This window comes from Erpetoichthys calabaricus, chromosome 4 (assembly GCF_900747795.2).
Source record: "Erpetoichthys calabaricus chromosome 4, fErpCal1.3, whole genome shotgun sequence".
NCBI classification, from domain to species: domain Eukaryota; kingdom Metazoa; phylum Chordata; class Cladistia; order Polypteriformes; family Polypteridae; genus Erpetoichthys; species Erpetoichthys calabaricus.
Window position 1 is genome coordinate 98,372,330 of NC_041397.2, and position 27,373 is coordinate 98,399,702.

General features: G+C 37.1%; 1 protein-coding gene across 1 annotated transcript in view; it reads right to left on the bottom strand.

The window, feature by feature from the left end:
* Positions 1-27,373, bottom strand: part of tdrd3 (tudor domain containing 3) — a 100,502-nt gene that overhangs the window by 42,269 nt on the left and 30,860 nt on the right. Inside the window, exons 2-3 of the mRNA XM_028799630.2 lie at positions 23,167-23,254; positions 18,663-18,728 (exon numbers count right to left, since the gene is read on the bottom strand). Coding sequence (XP_028655463.1) covers positions 18,663-18,728; positions 23,167-23,254 — 154 coding nt within the window. The remainder of the gene's footprint in view (positions 1-18,662; positions 18,729-23,166; positions 23,255-27,373) is intronic.

The following is a 27,373-nucleotide window of genomic DNA, read 5'->3' on the forward strand; positions in this document are numbered from 1 at the left end:
GAGGAGTGATTCAACACAATATCTTACATTGGTCTGGAGAATACATTACAAAGAAAGTTAAGGGAAACACACTCGGGCTGAATGATTTGGGGAAAATATCTAACTGCGATATTTCTGACAGATATATTGCAAATCAAATTGCAATAATTTTTAAAAGTCAAAACTTCAATTCAATATACACTATTAGACATATATAAACAAAAGATCTGTGTGTGTGTGTGTGTGCGGGTGTATGGAGCAGTCCGCTCTGCTCATGCTCAACCACAGCCACTAGATTATGCATGCACTTTTAAATTTTTTCGGCACTTACTACAAAAGACCTGTGTTCAGAAAATGCAGCCACGCAACAATGATGTTGTGCTAATGACATAGATGAAGAGAGACAACATCGAAAAGAAGCAATTGCCAAGGCTCAACAACATGCAAGTGAAACACCTCAGCAATGGAGGGCAAGGCTTGAAGTTTTCACTAAAAACATTGTCTATTCTGGAGGTATTTTTTCAAGACAAAGATTAATAGGACTCATATGCCAGCAATATGGCTTAAGATATGGTATTGCCAGTGTCTTCTTACGAAAGCCAGTGGGGCAGCAAGCACAAGGTGGGTCCACATCCTCTGCACTAGGCAATTCTTAAGAGTTAGCTGACGCCTCTCCAAGTTCATGAATGTAGTAAAACTGCTAGGGCGTCTCACAGGTTATTTTTTGTCTCAAAGACCACATACAGCTAGTGTAATAGATTTAAAATATGATGGAGTATTACCATATGAGACGCCATCAAAATATAACTACTTTATATTCTAATGTAAGTATGATTTATTTATAATATTTTTTTCATGGCATAGCATAGAACATAAAACAATCAAACAAAGAACAAGTACCACCAAAGCTGTGACTTGTGGCTTGCACAATTTGTAATCAACATAATGTTATTTACTGATATCCAATATTTAGCTCATAAATTGACAAACCACAGAATAATTATCAAATAAGTGATCACTAACTATAATAGAAATAAAATCTACATGTTACACAAGAAATCTAAATATTGCACTTTCAAATAAAACATTTATTTGCAGATAACCAACATTTATCTTATTAACTTTTTTCAATATTGGATATACTAAACAACTAGAATCTTAAAATTACTCAAAACAACATAAGCCTTACATGATACTTGCTTCTTTGACATCTCTACTACTTCTCACCACTCATTGCAGGACCCCAGACTGCGACTAAAATGATTGCAAATGCGACCAAAAATAGGCTTTGGCACTTATCATTTGTACTTAGTTCACCAGTGGCAAATTAAATAATTGAAACTTTAAACTAATTACATTGAAGCAAGATGCAAAACGACATTTTTTTAAATTATTGAGTTGATGTGCCGATAACATATGTGTCGGCAATGGCTGCCCCCTTGGATATCCATGGGCAAATAAGGCTGGTTTATACAATACAGGTGTTTGCGCTGGGCACAAAGGACTCACAGAGAAAATGCAGTCAGATTTGATGATGCACATGAGAAAATATTTCTAAGTACAGTAATCCCTCCTCCATCGCGGGGGTTGCGTTCCAGAGCCACCCGCGAAATAAGAAAATCCGCGAAGTAGAAACCATATGTTTATATGGTTATTTTTATATTGTCATGCTTGGGTCACAGATTTGCGCAGAAACACAGGAGGTTGTAGAGAGACAGGAACGTTATTCAAACACTGCAAACAAACATTTGTCTCTTTTTCAAAAGTTTAAACTGTGCTCCATGACAAGACAGAGATGACAGTTCTGTCTCACAATTAAAAGAATGCAAACATATCTTCCTCTTCAAAGGAAACAGAGAGTAAAGCAAACAAATCAATAGGGCTGTTTGGCTCTTAAGTATGCGAAGCACCGCCGGTACAAAGCTGTTGAAGGCGGCAGCTCACACCCCCTCCATCAGGAGCAGAGAGAGACAGAAACAAAGTCAAAAATCAATACATGCCCTTTGAGCTTTTAAGTATGTGAAGCACCGTGCAGCATACTTAAAAGCTGCACACAGAAGGTAGCAACGTGAAGATAATCTTTCAGCATTTTTAGACGAGCGTCCGTATCGTCTAGGTGTGCGAACAGCCCCCCTGCATCAGGATCACAGATAGTCAGCGCAAGAGAGAGAGAAAGAAAAGTAAGATGAGTAGCTTCTCAGCCATCTGCCAATAGCGTCCCTTGTATGAAATCAACTGGGCAAACCAACTGAGGAAGCATGTACCAGAAATTAAAAGACCTATTGTCCGCAGAAATCCGCGAACCAGTAAAAAATCCGCGATATATATTTAAATATGCTTACATATAAAATCCGCGATAGAGTGAAGCTGCGAAAGGCGAAGCGCGATATAGCGAGGGATCACTGTACATGGCAATGCTGATGCAGCTGGCCACGTATTCCAAATGAATTTCAACAAGAGGCTGGTTACTCTATAACAGAATAATGAACGAAGGGCTGAGTATGATTCAACAGGTAATCAAAACAAAAGGAAAGCATTCAAAACATTTCAAATTAATCTGCCCATCATGTAGGTCTCCTGTTATGAAGATATCTGTGCCCTCAGGTATTCAGTTGTCTCTTCTGATTTGACACAGGTACACTAAGGTGTAATTTTCAGATCTTCTCATGTTCACGCATCTTTGCATACCATTTCTCTGTTGATTTATGCTCCAATAAACATGCATGTGCAGCTGCCTTCCCGCTGTTTCCTCACACACAGCGATGTCATGAAGTCTGTATTTTAAGGTTACAGGTGTATTACGTTATTGTCATTTTACTGAGGTACTTTATGACTGACATTAGACAGTAAACCTTGTTAAAATGGTATCGATAAATGCCACTTTGTTAGTTGTTACTTTACTCATCTTGGCGTGCGCGCTATATGTTCTGTGACCAAAAAATTCTTCGACGGGAGTTCACCATCAAAAAAAACATTGAAAATAAGAATACTTGACACCTAAAAACACAAAATCATTTTAAAGACAAAAGACAAAAAGCCTTCCTTGTCATGACCACCCCTTTAAATTGGGGAGGATCTCACTTTCACATCAGGCATCATTATCCTATGAAACTATTTTTCCTGTATATTACATGCACAGTTGATCATAGCAGTTTAAAACTGACCAAACTGTAAACACTGTGTAGTTAAATGCTGCACAGTGTCTTTAATAAACCTATCGGGCAGTTTTCTATTGCACAATCACATCTACTGTGCCCCTGAATCCCTTCCACCAGAGGAGACATTTATTTCCACAGCTGAGTCTTTGCTGTAGAAATGTGTGCTCCTGTATGCTGCCTGCAAAATGAACACTGTACAGCTAAAATTATTCAAAATGTATTCTTAAAGACTGTATATAGTTTTCCATATCCATTTCATATTTAATTCAATATTTAATGTGCCACTCCATCCAATCCAATTTAGGGGACACTCATTTCCCACAGCTGAGCCTTTGTGGTTGAAATGACCCTTCTGTTTACAAAATGAATACTGTGACAGGACAGCTAAAACTGAGCTAAATCTCTTTAAAACCAGTAAGCCCGCGATTCTCAAAAGAATCGCAAATCCAAGAATGGCAATGACTTTCTGTTCTCTCCGATATTTGGAGGGATGAAATATCATGGAGGGTGGGTGCGTCCGGGGAAATTTCATTTAATTAAATAAACGTATCTGTACTAAAGCGGTTTCGTTTTGTGGAGCTGTGATTCCTTTGCCTCTGCTGACACCGACTGCTGGCACAGTGGATTACAGCAAGTTTAGTTTACAGGTTGTGTTGTTTCGGGGGCTACCTACTGACTCCGGGAAGCCGCCGGGTTTGACTCTGGGGCGCTGAGGGGCTGTGCGCATGCGCTTCGGTGCGTCCTGCATCTGGAATGAAAAGTGATGGAGGGTGGGAGCGTCCTGGTAAAGTTTTCATTGAATTAAATATAGATATTTGTACTAACATTAACCAATTTATTAAAACAAAAATGGAATTGTAATTGTTACATCATGTAAGTCCAAAATGTCTTTGAGTTGTTGCACTTATAAGTAAAAACAATATCGGAGTGGAAAGGTTTAAATGAAGTAAATTGGAAAGCAAACAATCAGAAAATGGTAAATACAAAATAGTTAATCAAATATCTCTTTATAAACAACATTTTGAGTAAAGATGGTTTGCTGTCCTTGAATTAGTTGTCTCTGGTATGGAGTAGTTACACCCTTTACTTTAATGTCACATGAACGTCGAACTCTTGAAAAGGCAACATAAAGTTGTCCATGAGCAAATCCAGGCTCAGATAGGTAAATGCCCACTCTGTCCATGGTTTGTCCTTGGGATTTGTTGATGGTCATGGCAAATGCAGCCTGAATGGAAAATTGCCGTCGTTTAAGTTTAAAGGGTAATTCCAGGTCAGAACTTGTAAGGTCAATTCTGGGAATCAAAGTAGTATTGGTAGTATGGGATCCCGTCAGCACTTTTCTCTCAATAACATGTTCTGTCATGGTGTTCACGACTAACCGTGTACCGTTGCATAAACCATGTTTAGTATTAAGGTTTCTTAATAGCATGACTATTGTCCCCACTTTAAGGTTAAGATTGTGTTGTGGTAATCCGGCCGGGTTAATAGTGTTTAAATATTCTAATGGGAAATGAAGATGCTCAGTTTCGTCGTCAGAATGAACACTGTCGTTTAGTAATATAGATAATCCAGGAAGTCTTCTGTCATTTTTTTCTCTATTGTGCCATTTTGTCCTATCCACTGGAAGGGACACATATTGCAACAGCTTGAGCAGAGCTGTAGGAATGCGCACCCCCTGTCTTCTTTGATTTTGCTTCAAACTGTAACACCTATTGACAGTTGTGTTCTCACAATAAAATTTGTTTGTGTTTCTGCAGCACAATGGGCTACAATTACTTACTAAGCTTAAAAAATGAGTTGCCCCAGGATAACACACAGATCTCAGACATAATTAAAACTAAAACGCAGGGAAAGTTAGTGAGTAGTACCAATATAGGCATCAAAAGCATAAGTCTCACCAATTTCAGAGATAACCTTTAATTTATTGTTGAGAAAGCAGTGAAGATTACAGTCAACGAACTGGAAGCCAGTATAAAAATATTTGGTGTAATACACAGCAAGGAAGCTCACATGGGTATGAGATCATTCGCAGCTTCTCAGTCTTCTATCATGATTCATAGCCAGATGATTTCACCACTTTTGGAGAAAATGAGACTGGTATTAAGAAGTCATGTTGAAGAATGCAGGTTATGACAAGGCTGTACCAACGGGATGGAGGTTGCTGAAAATGCTGAAAAAAGGCCAATTCTCAGACAAGTCTTACAACAGTTTGTCGGAAGTCTTACTAACAAAAGGTTTATTGCACAAATTCCCACAATATCTTACATTATGTTGCGATCATGCTTGTTCTCCTGGCTTTTCAGTACAGAACAGAATCAAATCAAAAGTGCAAAACTCAATGTCTCAACCTTGGAGAATTTAGTTACAGTCAGTACAGTAGACCCATCACTCGAGCAGTTTCCTGAGCCCTGCATCAAACGCTGGCTCACTTTAAACAAGACTAAAAGAAAACCAAATTACATTGGATGGCCCTCTGACACTAACATTCTAATGGTCAGTGACACAGACTCGGAGCCTGAGTAAAATACACAGTTCTTAATGACTGTACATACCTGTAGTTTGAAAGTTAATCAAAACCATCAAAGCAGATATAAAAGCACAATGGAAGGATGCATTGCACAGGAGATGGAAAAGAATTAGACACACATACATGGACGTTAAAAAGTTAAGAGATTGAAAGATCAATATTTTACACATTTCAGCATTTGGCACCTTAATCAATGATATTTGCTCCTAATTTTTTTTTTTTTAAACAGATTTTTCTTTATTTTGTCAAGAACACCATGTCAAACTTTGCTGCACTAAGCAAACTCTCTGATGGCAAACTCATGGCTAGTATGCACAGGAATTTGTGAGCCAGTTTCCTCAGTATCGGAAAGAGAAGCATCAATCAGCACCCCTGTCTCGTTTTCAGTCTACTATTGATGTCTAGATGGTTAAGTTTAAACTGCAAAGCCTGTCTGGCGTGAAAGCACAATCTTATCCCTCACCCCAGCATGTTTGCCTTGTAAGGATTTAGGTTCCTTTTTGAGGCTGCTATCCTGACAATAATGGCCACTCACTTAATAAGTAAGACTGACAGTTTGAGAATAGTGATCGAAGTAAAACAGTACACAAACAGAAGGAGGACTAGTTTTATGATTTTGAAGGTGCTCACGGCAACATTGGGTAGTGGCAGGATGCATTTCATATCAGAGCATTAAAAAAATTTTTAAAAAAAAGGCAGTTAGCACCTTTGGACTCACTCAGAAATGTGCAATCGCACTGTATCAAGTCAGGGTCATACAATCTTTCCAATTTTTCTCCTTCAGTCTATTCAGATGTTAAATTATACTTTTACATCACTAGAGAAGCATTCTGTGATGTCGAGAACAGTGGTAGGAGAGGATCTGGCAAGGTAAAAATGATAAGCAAATGCAGTCAAGGGTAAGCCAGAGGAATGAGACAGCGATTCACACCTGGATACCAACATTCAATGGCATTGCTTATATCGGTAACAGGGGGTCTCCAATGTTTAAAAAAAAAACAAAAAAAAAAACATTTTATTAATCTCATTTTATGAACAAAATTTTAGAGCTGAAACAACATGGGCACCTCAAATTCAGCAATTCTGGAAAACTCAAGGAAGGACAAGAGTGTGACATACACACTGATAAAATATTTAAAGATCAACGAACAAAACAGCAATTAGTGTCAGCCATGGCGCTTCTAATGTTAATAGTGCCTTTCACTAGCCCAAACTCTGAAAAGGCCATTATTTCCAACTCCACCAACAGGCACTATGCAGACTGGAAGGAAAAGAGCTTTCTCCAGGCATCTGCAAAACCCAGATTCATTCATCTGACTGCCAGATGGTAAAGCAGGAGTCATCACTCCAGAGAACACATTTGCGCTACTCTAGTGTCCAATGGGAGTGTACACAGGGCTTCTCAACCTTTAAGGTGTCACAACCCAGTTTTTCCTTTCTACATGTATTCATGACCAACATGGGAGGCATGGAATGGGCTTTTCATTCTCAGTAAATAAAAAAACAAAAAAAAAAACATGGAAGTAAAAGTTGGATGTCTTCCCTTATTCTGAAAGATTGTGAATGCTTTAACAGGTTGGCTTTCCCACTGCATCCTCATGGTTGAGACAAGTGTGCATGTAACAGCAGGTATAGACCATTGTCAATCAATGAAGGGATAAATATCATGTACCCCACAGCCCACGAGCCACTAGCACACTAAACAATGGCAACCCACCAGCAGGTTTACATAACTTCAGCCTACACTTGCCATTGCGCACAATGATCTTAGGCTTGTGTGCAGCTACTCAGCCATCGAAACCTATTTTTACGAACTTCCGAGGTAATACCGAGGTGTTTCTATGGGCCAGACGAGAAATACAATCTCTCCAGCGTGTCCTGGGTCCGCCATGTTGTCTCATTCTGGTTGACCATGCCCAAAACACATCCCTAGGGAGGCATCCAGGGGTGTCCTAATCAGATGCCGAACCATTTCGACTTGCTCCTTTCGATTAATTGTTATGTACATAGAAAATTCGGTAAAGGTTAGAATATTAAAAATAATAACATAAAAATGAAACACATATACACTATACAATTATTGTGTTGTGCGAATACAATTATCAACTAAATAAAAAATACAAAACCTACAGCACAATCTTACAAAAATGAACAAGTTCTTACAAACACAGGTTCAAATCCTTGATCACTATTTGTCTAGAGTTGGCACATTGGGGTTTTCTCCAGAAGTATGTCTTTCCTTTCACATCTCCGTAAAAATTGTCTCAATTCTCTTTTTTTTTGTCCTACCAACAGTTTTTAAGGTCTTCTTTCCTTATAGTCTAGGTTCTTGATCCATAAAGAACTGTTCCACAACTATTTCATGATTATTATTTAAAGCTTCAATAAATAGTATGCCTATATACAGTAAGTAATATGAAAATTCTTAAAGGTTACCTTGGATGTGTACTAGTAAGCATATACATCTGTAATTTAAATTCTGCCACAGTCACAAATGATGATATTAAAAAGGATTTTAACAGAGCTATGTGTCTTCATATTATTTCTTTGACTTGTTTAAAGATATACCCTTTAAGGGACTCCTTGGGGAAAGATCAGCATATTACTGAGGTTTCACTTTTAACTGCTTGTTTTTTTTTTTAATTTTGCTTTTGTAATTGTAATCTTTTACTTTTTCTAAAGCACTCTAGAGCTACATATTAGATATCTAGTCTCAATGCTCAATATTCTCCACATATATAATTAATCAAAATGTATTTATTTATTTAAAGAAATACTGTAAAAAGCTAAATTGCCCCCTTGGGACAAATACAGTTCTATCTATCTATCTATCTATCTATCTATCTATCTATCTAAAATCTTCCCAAATTATCAACAGCAAAGCTGAGCTGTCCATGGCTTGAGCCCAGGTGACACATAATGGAGGAAGAGCATGTTCTACATAAGTAAATAACCTATGCACAAAATTATGTCATTTTCTCTGGGTGTATTCAAAACTTGTGAACTGAAGGAAGCTCATATGTATCCCAACAATCCAACACTAGACGTGCAGCCAGTGAACAGAATGATATAAGGGAATCTGGGCAGAAATTCAAATATCTATTCAACAATTAACTTCAATAAGAATGCATGTTTACTTATTTAAAGTCAAAATATGTGCAGTTCATGAGAATGTGCCATATGTACAGTCACAATTTAAAACAGTATTCCTTCAGCTTTTAATCACCATAGTCAAAAATTCTATTAAGATTTTTCTGATATTCCTGTGGATTAAGGCTATTAATTTGTTCAGTCTAATGTAAACTACATCATTAACTAAACTTAAAGGGACTTTTAGGTTTTTACCATAATAAATTCTCACTAATTTTAGTTTCCTACAAATACTGACATTGAAGAATCCTTCTAATGCTTTCTTATGCACATGGAGAATACAACCCTCAAACAATATAAATTAAAATCAATTCCTGAAAATGAATTTAAATGTACTTTCACAATTACAAGGAAACATTTACCCTGATTAATATCCCAATTCCTTAAATTAACCTATGCCATAAAATATTAATCTTCCACTAAAATCAAAAATTGGAACTTACTATCACTAGACTTGGATCTTTCGAGTCACATTTAAAGTGAAAAAAATATTTTGAAAGAAATTGGGGGGTAATAGGCACAAGTGGCTTAGTAAAATCCACTAGCCATTTCTTCATAAATAAGTAAGCATACTCTATTTCGCAACTGTTATCAACTTTGCTCCATTTTACTATTAAATACACACAAGCCAACTGCTAAATGTACAGGAGTTTTGATGCTAAAACAGAAAAAGATTTTGAGCTGCCACTTTTAAGAATAAAGTGAAGAGAGAGACATCTAGTGGACATTGTAAACATAGGCTAATATACTTATTAAAATACTTGTTAAACCATAAAATGCAGTGAAGTCAATATGTATTAGCATCATAATTCTTATGCATCTTAAAATATTTTACGACTTTAAGCAAAAAGATTCTAACTTTTTTTCACTCTTAGAAGTGAAAACATACTGAGCTTTCATCCCATTTTAAATCAACGTATGATTCCACATACCCTTCTCACAGGTTATATACTAAAAAAAACCAAAAAAAAAAAACCCCAGTAATTACTTTATTCTAAATATTCAATGTCATTAATGTTGTTATGCTGACATTAACATGACATACATAAAAGGACTCACAAAAGTCTTATCTACTAGGCTCCATGTTTGAAAACTACAATATCTTTCTGTCATTTTGATTACTGCATCACTACATGGCATAACAACAGCAAAAAGACTTTAGATAAGCATTGTGGTCTATACATGTGCAACTCGTATGTATTCATTCTGTGAGGTTGTGCTGCCATGTCCATCCTTTACTGGTGTAATTAAGCAGATTTGTTGATTTGTGTTATTCCGAGTATTTTGTTATTCATATTTAGAGCTGCAATGATTAGTCGACGCAATCGATGACGTCAACTACAAAAAATCGTCGACACTGAGTTTTTATTGTCGAAGCGTCATAAACAGAACCTTCAATAGAGTCTCCAGTCACAAAGAACCATATTGGTTTTTGTAACTGCAATGCACTACATGAACGTCTGGGGGCAGTATCGTTTGTTATTGTTTGTCAAGACTGCACACAGTCCTACCAACGAAGAAAGAACGTACGAGGAGAAGAAGAATGTAGAGGAAAATAAACGTGGTTGCAATGGTGAGTCGGATAGAGGAGGGGGAAGGAGACTGAAAAAAAAAAATTGAGACAAAAACTTTCTAAAATATGGGAGCACTTCACTGAAAATGAAAAAAAAAGTTGAATGCAAAGTGGAGCTTTCTTTTCACGGCAGCACCACCGCGATGCAGGAGCATCTGAAACGCAAGCATCCTTGAGCTGTGATGCCACCGTCTCTTGAGAATTTATGCTGGTGCGGTTAGTTAGTTAGGGTCAGATCAGGAGGGGAGGGAGAGCGTGAACAAGACTGAGAAAATAAATGTGAAAACAGCTAACTTTTACAAGTAACAAATTTATACCCAATCTGTTCGTTTTCAAATAATTTTGCATTAGTGCGATGTTTTCTGAATGGTACTATTTAGGTCATACAATGATTTCTTCAAAATGTCACATATATTTATCTCTCTTCCCCCAACCGGTGCTGTGCACGGACACCAGAAGGCATGAGCTTATTCAGTGCTAGCAGGAGCACGCAGGTGGCCTGTTGCTTGTGCTATAACAAGCTTGACCTGGCGGCGATCAAAGCACATGTACTGTGCAAGGCATGTACAAGGTTCATTGAGAAAAGAAAAGCGTTCATGGCTCACCTTGCAGAGGAACATTCTTTCCTCTGCATGTCCTGGAGTCCTGTGCAGACTGGGCAAGGTCGGAGGAAAAAAAAAACGCGGTCACTAATTACAACTGCAAGAAGGTACGCGAATGAATATGAATAATGTTGAATCTGTGCCATAATGTTTTCCGAAATGTACTATAAGGTCATAAAATGAATAATTCCAAATATCATATATACAGTGGTGTGAAAAACTATTTGCCCCCTTCCTGATTTCTTATTCTTTTGCATGTTTGTCACACAAAATGTTTCTGATCATCAAACACATTTAACCATTAGTCAAATATAACACAAGTAAACACAAAATGCAGTTTTTAAATGATGGTTTTTATTATTTAGGGAGAAAAAAAATCCAAACCTACATGGCCCTGTGTGAAAAAGTAATTGCCCTCTTGTTAAAAAATAACCTAACTGTGGTGTATCACACCTGAGTTCAATTTCCGTAGCCACCCCCAGGCCTGATTACTGCCACACCTGTTTCAATCAAGAAATCACTTAAATAGGAGCTGCCTGACACAGAGAAGTAGACCAAAAGCACCTCAAAAGCTAGACATCATGCCAAGATCCAAAGAAATTCAGGAACAAATGAGAACAGAAGTAATTGAGATCTATCAGTCTGGTAAAGGTTATAAAGCCATTTCTAAAGCTTTGGGACTCCAGCGAACCACAGTGAGAGCCATTATCCACAAATGGCAAAAACATGGAACAGTGGTGAACCTTCCCAGGAGTGGCTGGCCGACCAAAATTACCCCAAGAGCGCAGAGACGACTCATCCGAGAGGTCACAAAAGACCCCAGGACAACGTCTAAAGAACTGCAGGCCTCACTTGCCTCAATTAAGGTCAGTGTTCACGACTCCACCATAAGAGAGAGACTGGGCAAAAACGGCCTGCATGGCAGATGTCCAAGACGCAAACCACTGTTAAGCAAAAAGAACATTAGGGCTCGTCTCAATTTTGCTAAGAAACATCTCAATGATTGCCAAGACTTTTGGGAAAATACCTTGTGGACTGATGAGACAAAAGTTGAACTTTTTGGAAGGCAAATGTCCCGTTACATCTGGCATAAAAGGAACACAGCATTTCAGAAAAAGAACATCATACCAACAGTAAAATATGGTGGTGGTAGTGTGATGGTCTGGGGTTGTTTTGCTGCTTCAGGACCTGGAAGGCTTGCTGTGATAGATGGAACCATGAATTCTACTGTCTACCAAAAAATCCTGAAGGAGAATGTCCGGCCATCTGTTCGTCAACTCAAGCTGAAGCGATCTTGGGTGCTGCAACAGGACAATGACCCAAAACACACCAGCAAATCACCTCTGAATGGCTGAAGAAAAACAAAATGAAGACTTTGGAGTGGCCTAGTCAAAGTCCTGACCTGAATCCAATTGAGATGCTATGGCATGACCTTAAAAAGGCGGTTCATGCTAGAAAACCCTCAAATAAAGCTGAACTACAACAATTTTGCAAAGATGAGCGGGCCAAAATTCCTCCAGAGCGCTGTAAAAGACTCATTGCAAGTTATCGCAAACGTTTGATTGCAGTTATTGCTGCTAAGGGTGGCCCAACCAGTTATTAGGTTCAGGGGGCAATTACTTTTTCACACAGGGCCATGTAGGTTTGGATTTTTTTTTTGTCCCTAAATAATAAAAACCACCATTTACAAACTGCATTTTGTGTTTACTTGTGTTATATTTGACTAATGGTTAAATGTGTTTGATGATCAGAAACATTTTGTGTGACAAACATGCAAAAGAATAAGAAATCAGGAAGGGGGCAAATAGTTTTTCACACCACTGTACCTATGTCTCTGTTTTTTTTCAGTGTGGCTTTGACATCACAGGCCATAAGGTGCATACTAATTCAGCATAAGCAGGAACACTCAATAAAATTGAATAAAAAAAATCAAGTGACAATGAGATACGAATAAGGCAGATTCGCCAGCGTATGTGTGTCAGCTTTTATCCATCCAGATCAGAGAATTTCCAGTTCGATTGTCTCAAAACACCAGTTTGTAGTATGTATCGTGATCGTGACAGAGAATAAAAGTGAAAAAAAAGGTAACTTTTACAAGTACTATACATTTACAGTGGCTGTTACAGACACAAATCAAATGTATGTGTTTATTGTATAATATTAACAATAAGAGTAACTCGCTACTCAAAACGTTAAATGTATGAGGCAGTCAGGGTCGAACCGGGGGACTCTTGATTATATGTCAGCAATTCCTACCACTGCGCCACTGAAGCTATTGTATCATCCTTAAACCTTTTGTGAAAGTGTTTATTTGATGTTTGCATTTCAGGCTTTATACATAATATAGTTTATGTCTACATTTTGTCATTTATTACTAAAATATGAAAAACGTTTGTTTTAACGATTTTTTTTTGGTTAAGTTAAATGCACTTTAGTTTGTATTGTTTACTGTACTTCTTTTTTATTGTGATGGTCACTCTAATATAAAAACATTTGATTATTTTCAAATTCATATGTTTCACTGGTTGTTATTTTAATTTGATTATTATTAATTTTAATCGTGTTAATGCAGAGACATCAGGGTGACATTCACAGGTGGACAGACGTGAGCAAATGAGGTAAGACATGCACTGGAGCCCAAAACAGGATGTGCAACCACAGGTCACAGGCCTCAAAATAGTCAGGCATGAAATAATCGTGACTAATCGAAAAAAAAATTTAACGATTAGTCGACTACCAACATAATCATTAGTTGCAGACCTATTCATATTTTCATGAATACAGCTGCCAAATTATTTAAAACTTTTATCAACTCCTACACCATCACTGTAACTGAACAACAGAAAGCACACATGGTACCTATAATAATAATAATAATTCATTACATTTATATAGCGCTTTTCTCAGTACTCAAAGCGCTATCCACACAGGGAGGAACCGGGAAGCGAACCCACAATCTTCCACAGTCTCCTTACTGCAAAGCAGCAGCACTACCACTGCAACAGGTTACATTTATATTTAAAACATGCAATGTACTCTTTGCATACACAACACACATTTATATGTTTACTTATTTAAAGTATCTATCTATCTATCTATCTATCTATCTATCTATCTATCTATCTATTTGTTTTTGTTTTTAAGAAGTCTTTTCATTGTAATCAGAAGCATGCTTTCTGTCAGACTAGGTTAACAAGAGCACATTTGCTCTCTGAAGTTCAAGGTCACCACCCTTAATTTGAGGGCCACCTTCGTAAGGCATTGGGTTAGTTTATAAATGTGACACTCAGTGGGCTGTCTAATTGTTCCCACTCAGTTTTAAGCAAAATTTACTCATGGTTGTCTCCTGACCAAGGTTATTATAGTTAACGAAAACTAAAATCAAAACTGAAACAGAAATAAAATAATTAACAAAACAGAAATGAAAAACAAACTAAATAAAACTATTAAAGTAGCTGGAAAGACTAACTGAAATAAAATAATGATTTACCAAACATAATTTTAGTTTTCGTCTTTGAATTAATTTTCTTGTTGTTAGTTTTTATAACTGAAATAAAATAATGATTTACCAAACATAATTTTAGTTTTCGTCTTTGAATTAATTTTCTTGTTGTTAGTTTTTAACCTTTATAACATTTAACTCTAAAAAACTGAAAGCCATCCACCACGAGCCGCCCGCATGTATTCATCCAGTGAAAGACGGCTGGCGACAGAGGGCAGGTGTTCATACAGAATTTGTGGTGACAGAGGAAGCTGAATAAGCGTGTAAAGCCTGTGGAATAGAAAGCAAATTTACATGCCTTTCTTTGAACTTGTATATCAAGATGTAATTCAAACGCCTGAAATCGGAATGTGCTGCTCAACAAAAACTTTACCGTATGGACAGAAAAATCACAAGTGAGTAAAATTTCAGTTTATTTCTCAGGTGTTTGCTTTTTGTTGACAGTAATTCACCTGCCACTTCGCATATGAAGTATACAAAGGATAGAGAAAGTATAGTATTCATAAAGAAAAAAAAAAATCGACCTCAACATTTTGATGAATCTTGAAGTTTTACAACTCCCAGAGTCCAAAAATAATGTTTTTTGGAATTATGTCTGTGTGTGTGCGTGTGCATGTGCGCGTGTGTGTATGTGTGTGTGTGTGTGCGTGCATGCGTATAAACACGATATATCAAAAACGCAACTAGATGGATGGATGAAATTCGGCATGTGGCTGTTACACCAAAACTATAGTTGGGCCAAATCCATTAACTGGAAGTGGTATTTTACCTGAACACATACTTGATTTTTTTTTTTTATTCATGCAGCTGCAGAGTCCAATTTATTCAACGTAACTTTTCTAACAATTGTTCAATGTATTATTAATTTGATTTATTGTTGAAGGTTCTTTAATGTACATAATATAATCGTCTTGCGTTTTACTCCTCAAATATCCATCCCCATATTTGAGTACACGAGAATGTCTAGGGGAGACCACTCCCAATTTTTGAAAAAATTGATCAAGAGACTGACTAGTTCATCATACAAGATCAGCATATCGTTGCTGACCAATCACTTTTGCTTTAAAAACGTCATTTAACAACAAAGCCATTCAAACCTTGTAAAATTCCTGAGTTGGCAATGTCTCTACTGAACTAAAGGTAGGTGGGGGAAGAGAGTCTGTCAAGTGGTGAAAAGCTAAACATACTAATTTGTTTTTGTATTTATTCTATAATTAATGTATCTTTTTTAGTTCATAATCACAGCTCAAAATACCTGATACTGTGAAAATAATCCAGTAGCAGAACTATGCTTTAAAATATCTGTCCCCATTTGTTCAATGTTTCTCTCTCTCTCTCTCTCTCTCTCTCTCCAATCAGATAGCTGAAATATCATATACATCAGCCATATCATACATATTGCATACCAGGGATTTTTCCTGCCTTGCATCCAAACCTGCTGGGGTAGGCTTCAGGTTCCTGTGATCCTGCTTTGGATAAACAGGTTTAGATAATGCATAAATTGTTCTTAATCTCAGATGCTGTCTCTGTCATTTTGTACCTGTCCGTACTCCTATTACCTGCTCTTGCTCTGCTCATTATGTGTGTACTGTTCTTATGCATGGGCTATTCAAGTCTCACTGTCCCTAACCTTCAAACTACATGCTTGTTTTTCTTTATTTCCCTCAATACAGCTAGGTGGGGTCTGCTCACTGATTCAACCCTAAGAGTCCTGTTCTTCCTTAACCCCTGTGATTTTCATTGCCACACCTGTCAAAACACAGTAGAATCTCTTTTCTTATTTTTTTTATATCTTTCCAGGCCCGCAAGTGCAAAATTCTGTCTATAAATTTTTTGTGCCTGAGATGGAATCAGAGATCAGTATGGCTGGTAGAAAATAACAAAGCCCAGTGTTTGAGATTTTTTAACGAAATATTGAAGGCATTCATTATAAGCACATTGTCGTTGGAGCAGGATATGTTGTGTGTTGTAGACATTTACAGTAAAAACCCTCACACCTTAAAATTCACCTAAAGTTCATTACAAATTGACCCATTCTGGGCAATAAAAGGAAAAGAAAAAAGTGCCAACAGTCAGCGCAGATTGGTTCAGCACAAATGACATAGAAAATATTTTAAAAATTATAAAATTGTGTAAAATTGTTCATATTCAGTACCTGGTTTCGATTATGCTTGTTTTTATCAGACAAAAACAAAACCAAATAGTAAAGTGTGTTGTGTAGTGTAACAACCTTCCACTAACATTAAATTCATATTATATCCAAACCTGTTAAGTGTACAGTTCTGTCTCATTGTGACATAAAAACTAAACTCCATAGTAGCTCTTTAACCATACTATAATTACTAAAACTGAAGCTAATATATATAAAAATAAAATAGAAATGTCTTTGTAAAATAAAAACTAAACTAAAACTAAACTGAATTTCCAAGTAAGGCCAGAAAAAAATATAGAAATAAAAACTAATATAAAAAGCCAAAACTATAATAACCTTGCTCCTGACACATATATTATGCAAGACTAACTTTCAGCAATGCTTCAGTATACTGACACGAGCATCAGTAAATGCCTTCCAGCAATCAAGGCTTTGTTTTTGCATAGGTTTCATCATTTAACTATTAAAAACCTCTATAATAGGTCTTTAAGAACTACATCTATCCAAATGGTAGAATATTTAAAAGTATATATTTTTCTACATCTTTAATCATTGTTTTGTATTCCTCATTTTACCTACACCTGAATAAACACAGCCTGAGCATACGTACAGGTTTGTATATCACTTATTAAAAACAATCATAAATCACTTTAATTATATTGTGATTTAAATTTTGATTTAAGGTGGAATAATAATGTGGCTATAAGAGTAGTAATAAAGCAGAACTGAAGGAACTAAAGTCAACTCTTCAAATTTAAACCCACAGCTTAGAATCAGGTAGCTTTGAGAATTCCAATTGAGAAATTCAACTGGGAACACTGTATTAATTTTTTTTATTAGAATTCAGCAAGTAGTGTTTGCAATTGTAATGTTGATTTTTATCCCAATAATGTTATTTTATATTATATACTACACAACTGCACTAAAGTATCTATCTATCTATCTAAAGACTTTTTCCCCATTGACACTTTGAAAGATGCTTTGACTTCCATGTCAAGTTAGGACCGAGTTGAAACAAAGCTGAAATTATACCAATGAACCATATAGGAAAGGAAACCTTAACTAAGAATACCAAATGCACATAATATGGGAAAGATCAGCGAGTCAGAGTGCAACCACATTTCCTTTTCACATTATGGCACTAGGTGAACTCCCAGCTGTGATTATGTGCACCAGGCCTTGGAAACGTATGTGCTATGATGGAGATGCTGATAAAGAAACATACAAGGTGAAACAACCACCTCAGGAACAGTAACATACATCAAGGCACCCTAGATGACTGCAGACAGAAGCCAAATAGCAGGAGTCTGGAGAAGCAGCTTAAAGAATGGACTGGATCAGAGAGGATTACAACTAATGAGATAAGAGGTTATCTGAAAGGCTACTCAGGGGACCCTTTATTATCCAAGTAATACAGAACCAAGAGTGCCTGGTGTCAAAATGAAAAGTGTTAGATCTGCTAAAAGCCTGCAGTGTTACCAGAAATGTCTAGAAACAATAATGCCCAAAATTCTATACATAGAGTTTGGATTTCATAGATTTTGAGTTACAGAAAAGAACTGAGGAGAAGCAAGTGGTTTTCTTCACCTCAAAGTCCTTCCATTTTCCCTTTACACAGCAATATTTTAATTTCTACCTCTAACTTAGCTTCATAAATATTTAATTCCAAATATCTACAAATATATTTCTGTTACTTGCCGTCCACTTTTTAAACATCAATACTGCACAGAGACAACTTCACTTTTAACAAGCATTTTCTCTAAAACAGAGTATAAAAATGTAAATTTTCATCTGAACTAGCCCAAGTAAAGAGTAGCTTGAAAGCATAAAACATTTAAAAACTACAATATTCTATATGCATTTTACTTGTTTATGAGTAAAGCTTTTTTTTTTTTACTCAAAGCTGCTGAATTACACGAAGTAGTAATGTATTTAAACTGAATTGGGCTAAGCAGGCTGGAGAATGTTACATTATTTTATTATGTACACAAAAATCAATAAATACTCAGTGTAAATTACCTTTTCTACCCTTCCACTGTTGATATCAGTAGGTAGAAACTTCTTTCCAATTGGCCGAAGATCACTCTGGAAATAAAATAATTTTATTATAAGCAATACAAGTTTAAAATTTTATTTTTGTAAGAGACATTAATTATATATTTACAGGACAAATGATGCCTACATTGGCTATTAAAATAATTCTTCAAACATACTACAAGAATTTATTGTGCAACTCCAATTCCAAAAAAGTTGGGAAACTGAGTAAAATGTAAATAAAAACGGAATGCAATGATTTGTAAATCTCATAAACCCATATTTTATTCACAACAGAACATCAAAAACATATCAAATGTTTAAACTGAGAAAATGTTATCATTTTAAGAAAAGAATAAGGTTATTTTGAATTTGATGGCAGCAACACGTCTCAAAAAAGTTTGGACAGGGCTATGTTTACCACTGTGTAGCATCCCCTCTTCTTTTAACAACAGTTCGTAAACGTCTGGGAACTGAAGAGACCAGTTGCTGGACGTTTGGGAGAGGGATGCAGTGCCATTCTTGTCTGATTCAGGCTTCTAGACAATCAACAGTCCTGGGTGTTCTTTGTTGTATACCTTGTTACATGATGTGCCAAATGTTTTTAATTCGTGTAAGGTCTGGACTGGGCAGCACAGTGGCACAGTGGTAGCGCTGCTGCCTTGCAGTAAGGAGACCTGGGTTCGCTTCCTGGGTCCTCCCTGTGTGGAGTTGGCATGTTCCTCCCATGTCTGTGTGGGTTTCCTCCGGGTGCTCCAGTTTCCTCCCACAGTCCAAAGACATGCAGGTTAGGTGCATTGGCGATCCTAAATTGTCCCTAGTGTGTGCTTGGTGTGTGGGTGTGTGTGCGCCTCTTCCACTACAAAGCCATGCTGTTGTAATAGATGCAGCATTTGATTTAGCATTGTTTTGCTGAAATATGCAAGGCTTTCCCTGAAAAACATATTGTCTGGATAGGAGCATATGTTGCTCTAAAACCTGTATATACCTTTCAGCACTGATGGCGCCATTCCAGATATGCAAGCTGACCAATTCCATAGGCACTAATGGATCCCAATACAATCAGAGATGCAGGTTTTTGAACTGAGCACTGATAACAAGCCGAATTGTCCTCTGGACTAAAGAGGAGAGGGACACAGTGTTCATGCTTTCCAAAAAGAATTTCAAATTATGATTTGTCTGACTACAGAAAAGTTTTCCACTTTGCCTCAGTCCATTTTAAATAAGCTTTGGCGCAAAGAAGTTGGCAAGATTTCTGGATCATGTTAACATACTATATGGCTTCTTCTTTACATGACAGAGCTTTAACCTGCATTTGTGGATGGCACAGTGAACTGTGTTCACAGACACTGATTTCTGGAAGTGTTCCTGAGCCGATGCAGTGATTTCTATGACCTAATCATGCCTGCTTTTAATGCAGTACCGCCTGAGGGCCTGAAGATCACGGGCACTCAATATTGATTTTCGGCCTTGTCCCTTGAGTTCATTTGACCAGTGTGGGGAGAAGCTTTCAATCATGCTCATTTCACCAAGGGAGCGGTTTGAAATAACTGTTAGTAAGTTGCCAATGAATTTTAAAAGACAAAACTGTGTCACTGAACCATAAAGGTTAAGTAACACTGGTGTAAGGAAGGTGGTGCAGGCTGAATGCATAAGAATTAGCCACATGACACAACATTGACGATAACAAACCTTAAAGGGCTCTCTAAGAGTCAGAAAACACGTGAGACCCTGTGAAATAATAATAATAATAATGAAAGATTTATTACTGGCTGACTGGGTTTTAGCATTTTCTAGTACACTAGCCAACCCGCGGCGTAGCATACGCCACATAATTATGTATTGATGGGTGAACACTTCCTGAACGACACAGTTGTCCAAATGGGGTGGGTTTGTGGATACCACTGTGAGTGAATGAAAAGATAGACCTCTGGAGAGAGCAACATATAATTGTCCGTGACTGAAAGCGGGATCGTCTGTGATGAAGAAGGCCATGCTGGTGAAAGTTACTTCGTCAGTAGGGATAAGTGTCAGTACTTGTAGATTAAGGTGTAGCGAGTCTTCGTTGTTGATGCTTAATATAGCTTGCGTACTGAGATGTTCCGGAGTCACAGCTGAGAAACACTTTTTTAATGTCTTTTAAGCACAGGGGAAAAAATGAACATGTGAAACATCCGTAATGTAATAAGCCACCAAGAAAAGTAACATAGCAACAATGCTATCTACAACCCGATCTCTGTAAACAGAAGTGAAAACAAAATCTAGCCCGGTGTATTCTTTAACTGCCTTGTGGCACTGTAGTAGTGCTGCTGCTTTGCAGTAAGGAGACTGTGGAAGATTGTGGTTTCGCTTCCCGGTTCCTCCCTGTGTGGATAGCGCTTTGAATACTGAGAACACCGCTATATCAATGTAACGAAGTATTAACAGGAAATTTTCTTCGTGTAATAGTAAAAGACAAATTATCCGCGACAAACTGTTTTACACTCTGCATACCAACCCGTGACGTAGTATACGCCGCTTTTTAAATGTTTTTAAGCAGAGGGAAAAAAAATGAACATTTGCAAAATCCGTAACGCTGCTTTCAGTAAGTACAATGCACATGCATTTAATTTGTCGGCCACTTTTTGCCAGCCGTGTTTTCTGGTTTGGGCTGCTTTTGCAGTGTTACCGCTTGTGCATATTAAATCTTGAAATCCTTCGAGTAACTAATTAACTAACTAACACCAACCCACCCACACACACAGCTTGTGTGAAACAAATGCGCCCGTACTTTCATAATTTTGTTGCAGCCTATAGTGGAGTCAGGCACAGAGAAGGTCAGCTGCTGAGAAAGCGTCTCGAATGTTGCAGGGCCTGCATCGGTGAAGCAGGTGAGACGCTAATGAAACAGAGGCACAGGGCTTATTGGTTTTTAAAGACTGCTTCCTTCATTGTGTTTTAACCTCAGTTTTAAAGGATTGTTTTAAGGATCCCATGGGATACCCCTCGCAAACTGTTTTAGACGCTGCATTCAGCAATTCACATCCGCGACAAACATGCCTCTTCTTACATGGTCGTGCCGCATCCACCCTCGTTCTCAAAGCATACACACTGCCTGGTCATGTGCCCGCTCGCAAGAGCAACTCACGGAGACCCGCCCACCAACTCTAAGACCATAGCGTGTAAAACAGTTTGCGATGGTGGTGCATGTGTCATAACCGAAAAGAATAATGAAAAGTCAACGTGGCTCAGAGGTGCATGTGGACTCCTAGCACAGACGAAAGCGACTTACGGGGTGGTTGTTGAGTTGTTGCGTCCGGGCACATGAGCAGGCAGTGGGAATGCCTAGAGAGCGAGGGTGGACGCGGGCCAGGGAATAAGGAGTGTTGGTGGGCGGGGAAACGTCTTCCGTGTTCCTGCAGGACCATCTAAGAAGACGCATGTTTGTCGTGGATGCGGTGGACGCGGGCCGGGGAATAAAGAGTGTTGGTGGGCAGGGAAACGTTTTCCGTGTTCCTGCAGGACCATCTAAGAAGACGCAGGTTTGTCGCACATGCGAATTGCTGTATGTAGCGTGTAAAACAGTTTGCGATGTTGCATGTGGTCGTGCGTCGCAACCGAAAAGTCAACGTGGCTCAGAGCTGCATGTGGACTGTAGCACAGACAAACAGAAATGATGGCGTGGCTCTGCGAGTTTTCGTCGTATCCAATGGTCTTAGAGTTGGTGGGCGTGGCTCCTTCCTGCGTGCTTTCATGGGTGTGGGCGTGGCTCCTTCCTGCGTGCTTTCATGGGTGTGGGCGTGGCTCCTTCCTGCGTGCTTTCATGGGTGTCTTGCCCGTTCTGGCGGCGACTTAGAGAATTATATATATAGATTATTACCGTAATGTTTTCCCAAGATGCTCAGTTGCAAGTACAAATCACATCAACTTGGTTAGCCATAAAGCAGCACATGACTGTACTGTAAGGTTGTAAAAGCAAATCATGCTATTCAATTCAATTGTTTTTTATAATTTACGTATTCTCCTTTCAGTTTTAGTATCTATGATGTCCTTAGTTGTAAGGAATTGTTCTGTTATAATCCCTGTTCCGTTTATTGGTTTCTAGTTTTGATTTATGGGTGAAAAATGGAAAAGTGATTATATTGTCGAAGTGCTTTCTAAATCTTCAGTTAGGACTAATGATAACCTGTAATGAAGGAAATATTCCTCGATACATTACTGTGCCAGAAATGAAAATATATAAAGGATATTTTAAATAAGAATTGAACCTAATAGTGATCACACTGGAATGAAAATGAATGGTCAGAAGGGGCTCCTGAAAGAATGAGACATAATGACATTGTAAGATTTAGTCACATTAATGTATATAAACACTATTTTCATTTTTATCACAGGATGAATTGTAGCATAATGGTACATTAAAAATAGACTAAACCACCATTATAAGTTCCAGTACCTCTTCTAACGAGACAAAACTAATAATAAAAAAATTAAATAAGATTATACCTACATTAAGTGCAATCTGGATTATGTCATTAACAGCAGGTGCTTTGTCCAATGAGCTAATACATGCTTCAATTCCTTCATCTGACAGATACCTACAACATTAAATTATTTAATAAGAATAAAAGAAGAATAATGCATAAAATGACATTTAAACAGTAAACTAGTAATAACTGTACCTGCTACATCACCAAGTGCTTAAATTCAGTGCACCAGTCTTAGAGTAAGAAATTTTGGCTTTAAAGGAGTTAAGCAATAAAACAGGTATGTCTGTTGAAGGCTTGGTAGAAGGTAGTAAAAATACATTCCATTTTGTTTGTTTATTTTTTTAAATAGACAGATGTTAGTTATCAATAAATGCATCACTTAGCTTTACACAGTATACACAACAAACATCTTAACATACCTAAGGTAGTTAGGAACAAAAAGTTATATGATGTTACCCAAGACAGTTTTTTGACATCATTTATGTAGTATATAGGGGTGAACTGAGGCCCACACATCAATAAAGGTTTGCATAGTGTTTGAACTTGTGAAGACACTTGCTATTGTTAGTACAGAAATCTTTACAGCCCTTTGATAAATAATTTTTTTTAATTACCATTATGCAAAGTCTGCCAGATGTTGGCTTAAATGCAACTTAGATGTTAAGTTTTCTGTGATAAGCTATGGTTAAGCAAGGCCATACCACCAAATACTTCAACAAGAAACATAGATTTGAAGAAGAAACCCAGCATAAAGCAGTGTATAAAAGGAGTCATCTTCAAGTAGTGAAGACTGACACAACAAATGGCTTGTGAGATAGAATTTGTCCTCCATTCAAATCCAAAGATGACAAACTTACATTTACATTGAGTGGAAAATCATGCTGCATATATTTACAGTGCTAAGTGACACACGAACAAGACTACATATCTGGCATACATACTAAAATTACACACATCTGCTGTGATAATTGCCACATCAATTTATGAACATGGGGTACATACAAAAGGTTTTCTTGGTTTCAATACACCGTTACAGTGAATATATTTGGTGTGGTTTTCATCAAGCACACTAGTAACAGAACTAACAACACTAATCAAAACATGCACAGGAAGTGTTCCACTACTTCACCAACCTGCAAAATTGGTTTTAATAAAGCACAGCAAGAGCTGCAGTAATTTGTAAAAAGAGCATTCACTCAAAATATACACTTAACTCGCTTCATTTTAATACAAAGATGGTCTCAGACTTCATCAAGCCATGTTGGACTCTACTGGAGGGGGTAGGGAGCCTGAATATTTTTGTATACTCATTCATTGTTGCAACTAATGTACTGTATTACTGAATATGTCCAAGCACTAACAACAGTCTTTCAAAGTACATCTGAGCAGTACAAGTCATAATGTAGGGCTCTTCTGCACTGGTTTGTTTATTATTACTAAAAGACATTGTTTCAACAGTTTTGCAAAACTACTTTTTTATTCTCCATTTTCAACTTTGGAAATTTGCTTTTCAACTGGTTATATGACTCCATCTCTTCCCGGGGTTCTGTTACAGAGACACCAGTGTGCCTAACTGAGAATTAGCAATTCACCTAACACACATTTTTTAGAAAGTGGGAGTAAAACCAGATTATATGGAGGAAAATCCATACACATATGAGAGGAATGTGTAAACCTGTCACATATAATGACCAGGTGCAGGACTTAAACCCTGAATGCTGGATTCATAAGGGAGCAACACTAACTATGCTGCCACCATATTACTCAGTTTAATTGATCATGTTGCAGCTCTGTAGTTTTCTTTTTGTTTGATCTTCCTAGGAATGCTTCTAACTATATATCACAAAGTAATTACATTGCCTGGTTCCACTCACAAAAGTACATTTTTATGATTATAACAAGAAAGTACGTGATATCTCCAGTTACATTAATATTTATGAAATTTTTACATTTAAAAGTTCTTAACTACATGCCGAGTACCCATGCAATTTTTTTACATACCTTTATATCTGGAATTTCTTTTATGGTTAGTTGAGATTATATTAAAGGGTTTATTTCACATTACTTTGGGGGAAAAAAAGCAAAAAAAAGGTTTTTTTTGTTTTTTTTTTTTAAACAAGACCCCTTACATTTACTGTACAATTGAGGAAAACTAAAAAAAAATGAAGAATTCTTCAGTTAAATGTAGGATGCCTTTAAAACCATGGGGTAACCCTTTGCACATGGGCATCACCATGAAATTGTAACTCTGCTAACCCACATATTTTTTGCAAGTACACACACCTGGCAAAACAGATTGCCAACCCCTAACTGCTCTCAGAGTTAACGTCAACAAAAGACTTCTATCAAAAAGTGAAAAATTATGACAAGCTTAGACAAACCTGAGCATTAAACCCCACATTTTTTGTTTTAATTGCTAAATTTAGCTCTCTGACACTTATCTTACATAATAGTCAACAAAAGCCGCTTATTTAACTGCCCACAATAAATAATGTATAGTATCGGGAGAAATAAATCTTTTTAAGCAAATCATTTTACTAAACAGACATACAGAATCATTTTGGGAAATGATTACTGAAGTTAACAGCAAATTCCTACAACTCAAAAATAAATCAGCCACTTTATAAATAACATAGCATAACAGATGTACAGTACTAAAATTAGTACACCTGTACTTAAGTATTTAGTACATATATCACTGAAAAAAGTCAGCTTTAAATGCAGAACGTAGTTGTCTGTTTTAGCTATAACACACTGCCATATGAAGAAAAGACAGCAATCATCTAATCACAGGTTAGAAGAAATTTTCAAGTGAAAAAGATTGAGATCATAGTGACTAAAATGTATAGAAGTATTTATTACATTATTTAAACTCTTCTGGAATAGTTGATAAAGAAGCAAAACCAATCGAACTGCCAGGTTAAGTAAGCCATCAAAAAATATTTCTTTTGTTCTCAGCGTTTCATGATAGCCTTATTTACGCTTCATTTTTGACAGAATTTAGCATGTGCAAACATCAACTGTGCAGAGTTTCTGCGCCACTGCTACAAGCACACAAGAACACCAACAAAAACAGGATAATGTTGGTCACTAACGGGTTTGAAAAAATTTTTTTATCTATTTTTCTACATTTACCTGGGTTTCCACTGCACAAAATTGACACACAGAGAAACAAAAACCCCAAGAGCAAAGAGCACACTACTCCTGTTTCCTTTTGATTATATCAGTTTGTTCATGCAGGGACTTTAAAATTCATCTCTGCATGAAGTATAACTCACGTCTCCTAAAACCGCTCTTCCTGAACTCTACAGTTTAGAGATTTAAGACCCACATGTCATCTGCCTACCACAGCTGAAAGGAGAATTACAGCTAAGCTATATAGGCACTTCAAAAAGCAGCTAACATTTCAAAAAGAAAAGTTTGTTTTTTATAGTTAAACAGAACTCTGGTTCAAAAATCAGCCCACATTTCAAAAAGAAATGGTGTTTTTTTATATTTGAACAGAACTCTGGTAATTTGAAAGATGATACATGTGGCTATGCACAAACAGTCTCATCTTGAAATCCTGAAATGTTAACAAATGTGTTCCAAATGAGACATTCTCTGAATATTCAAACTGTAAAAAAATTATCTTTCACAAGTTCCTTAAATTTACACCAGCTGTAACAGACTCAAATCAAATATATGTTTTTATTCAATAATAATCTATAATAATAAAAGGCAAAGCCCTCACTGACTCACTCACTCACTCACTCACTCACTGACTGACTGACTCACTCATCACTAATTCTCCAACTTCCCGTGTAGGTGGAAGGCTGAAATTTGGCAGGCTCATTCCTTATAGCTTACTTACAAAAGTTAGGCAGGTTTCATTTCGAAATTCAAAGCGTAATGGTCATAACTGGAACATATTTTTTGTCCATACACTGTAATGGAGGAGGCGGAGTCACGTATCGCGTCATCACGCCTCCTACGTAATCACGTGAACTAAAAACAAGGAAGACATTTACAGCACGAGTCACACGCGGGAACGAAGGTAAATGACGTTAATTTTTGACTGTCTTTTAATACTGTGTGAGCATACATATTAACACATGTGCAATTAAACGTGTGCATTTACGGGGTGATTTCTGAGGCTTAAAAGCTCACCTTTTATCAAACGCGGGAAGAAAGGTAACTGACGTTGTTCACTGTCTTTTAATACTGTGTAACCATACATATTAACAC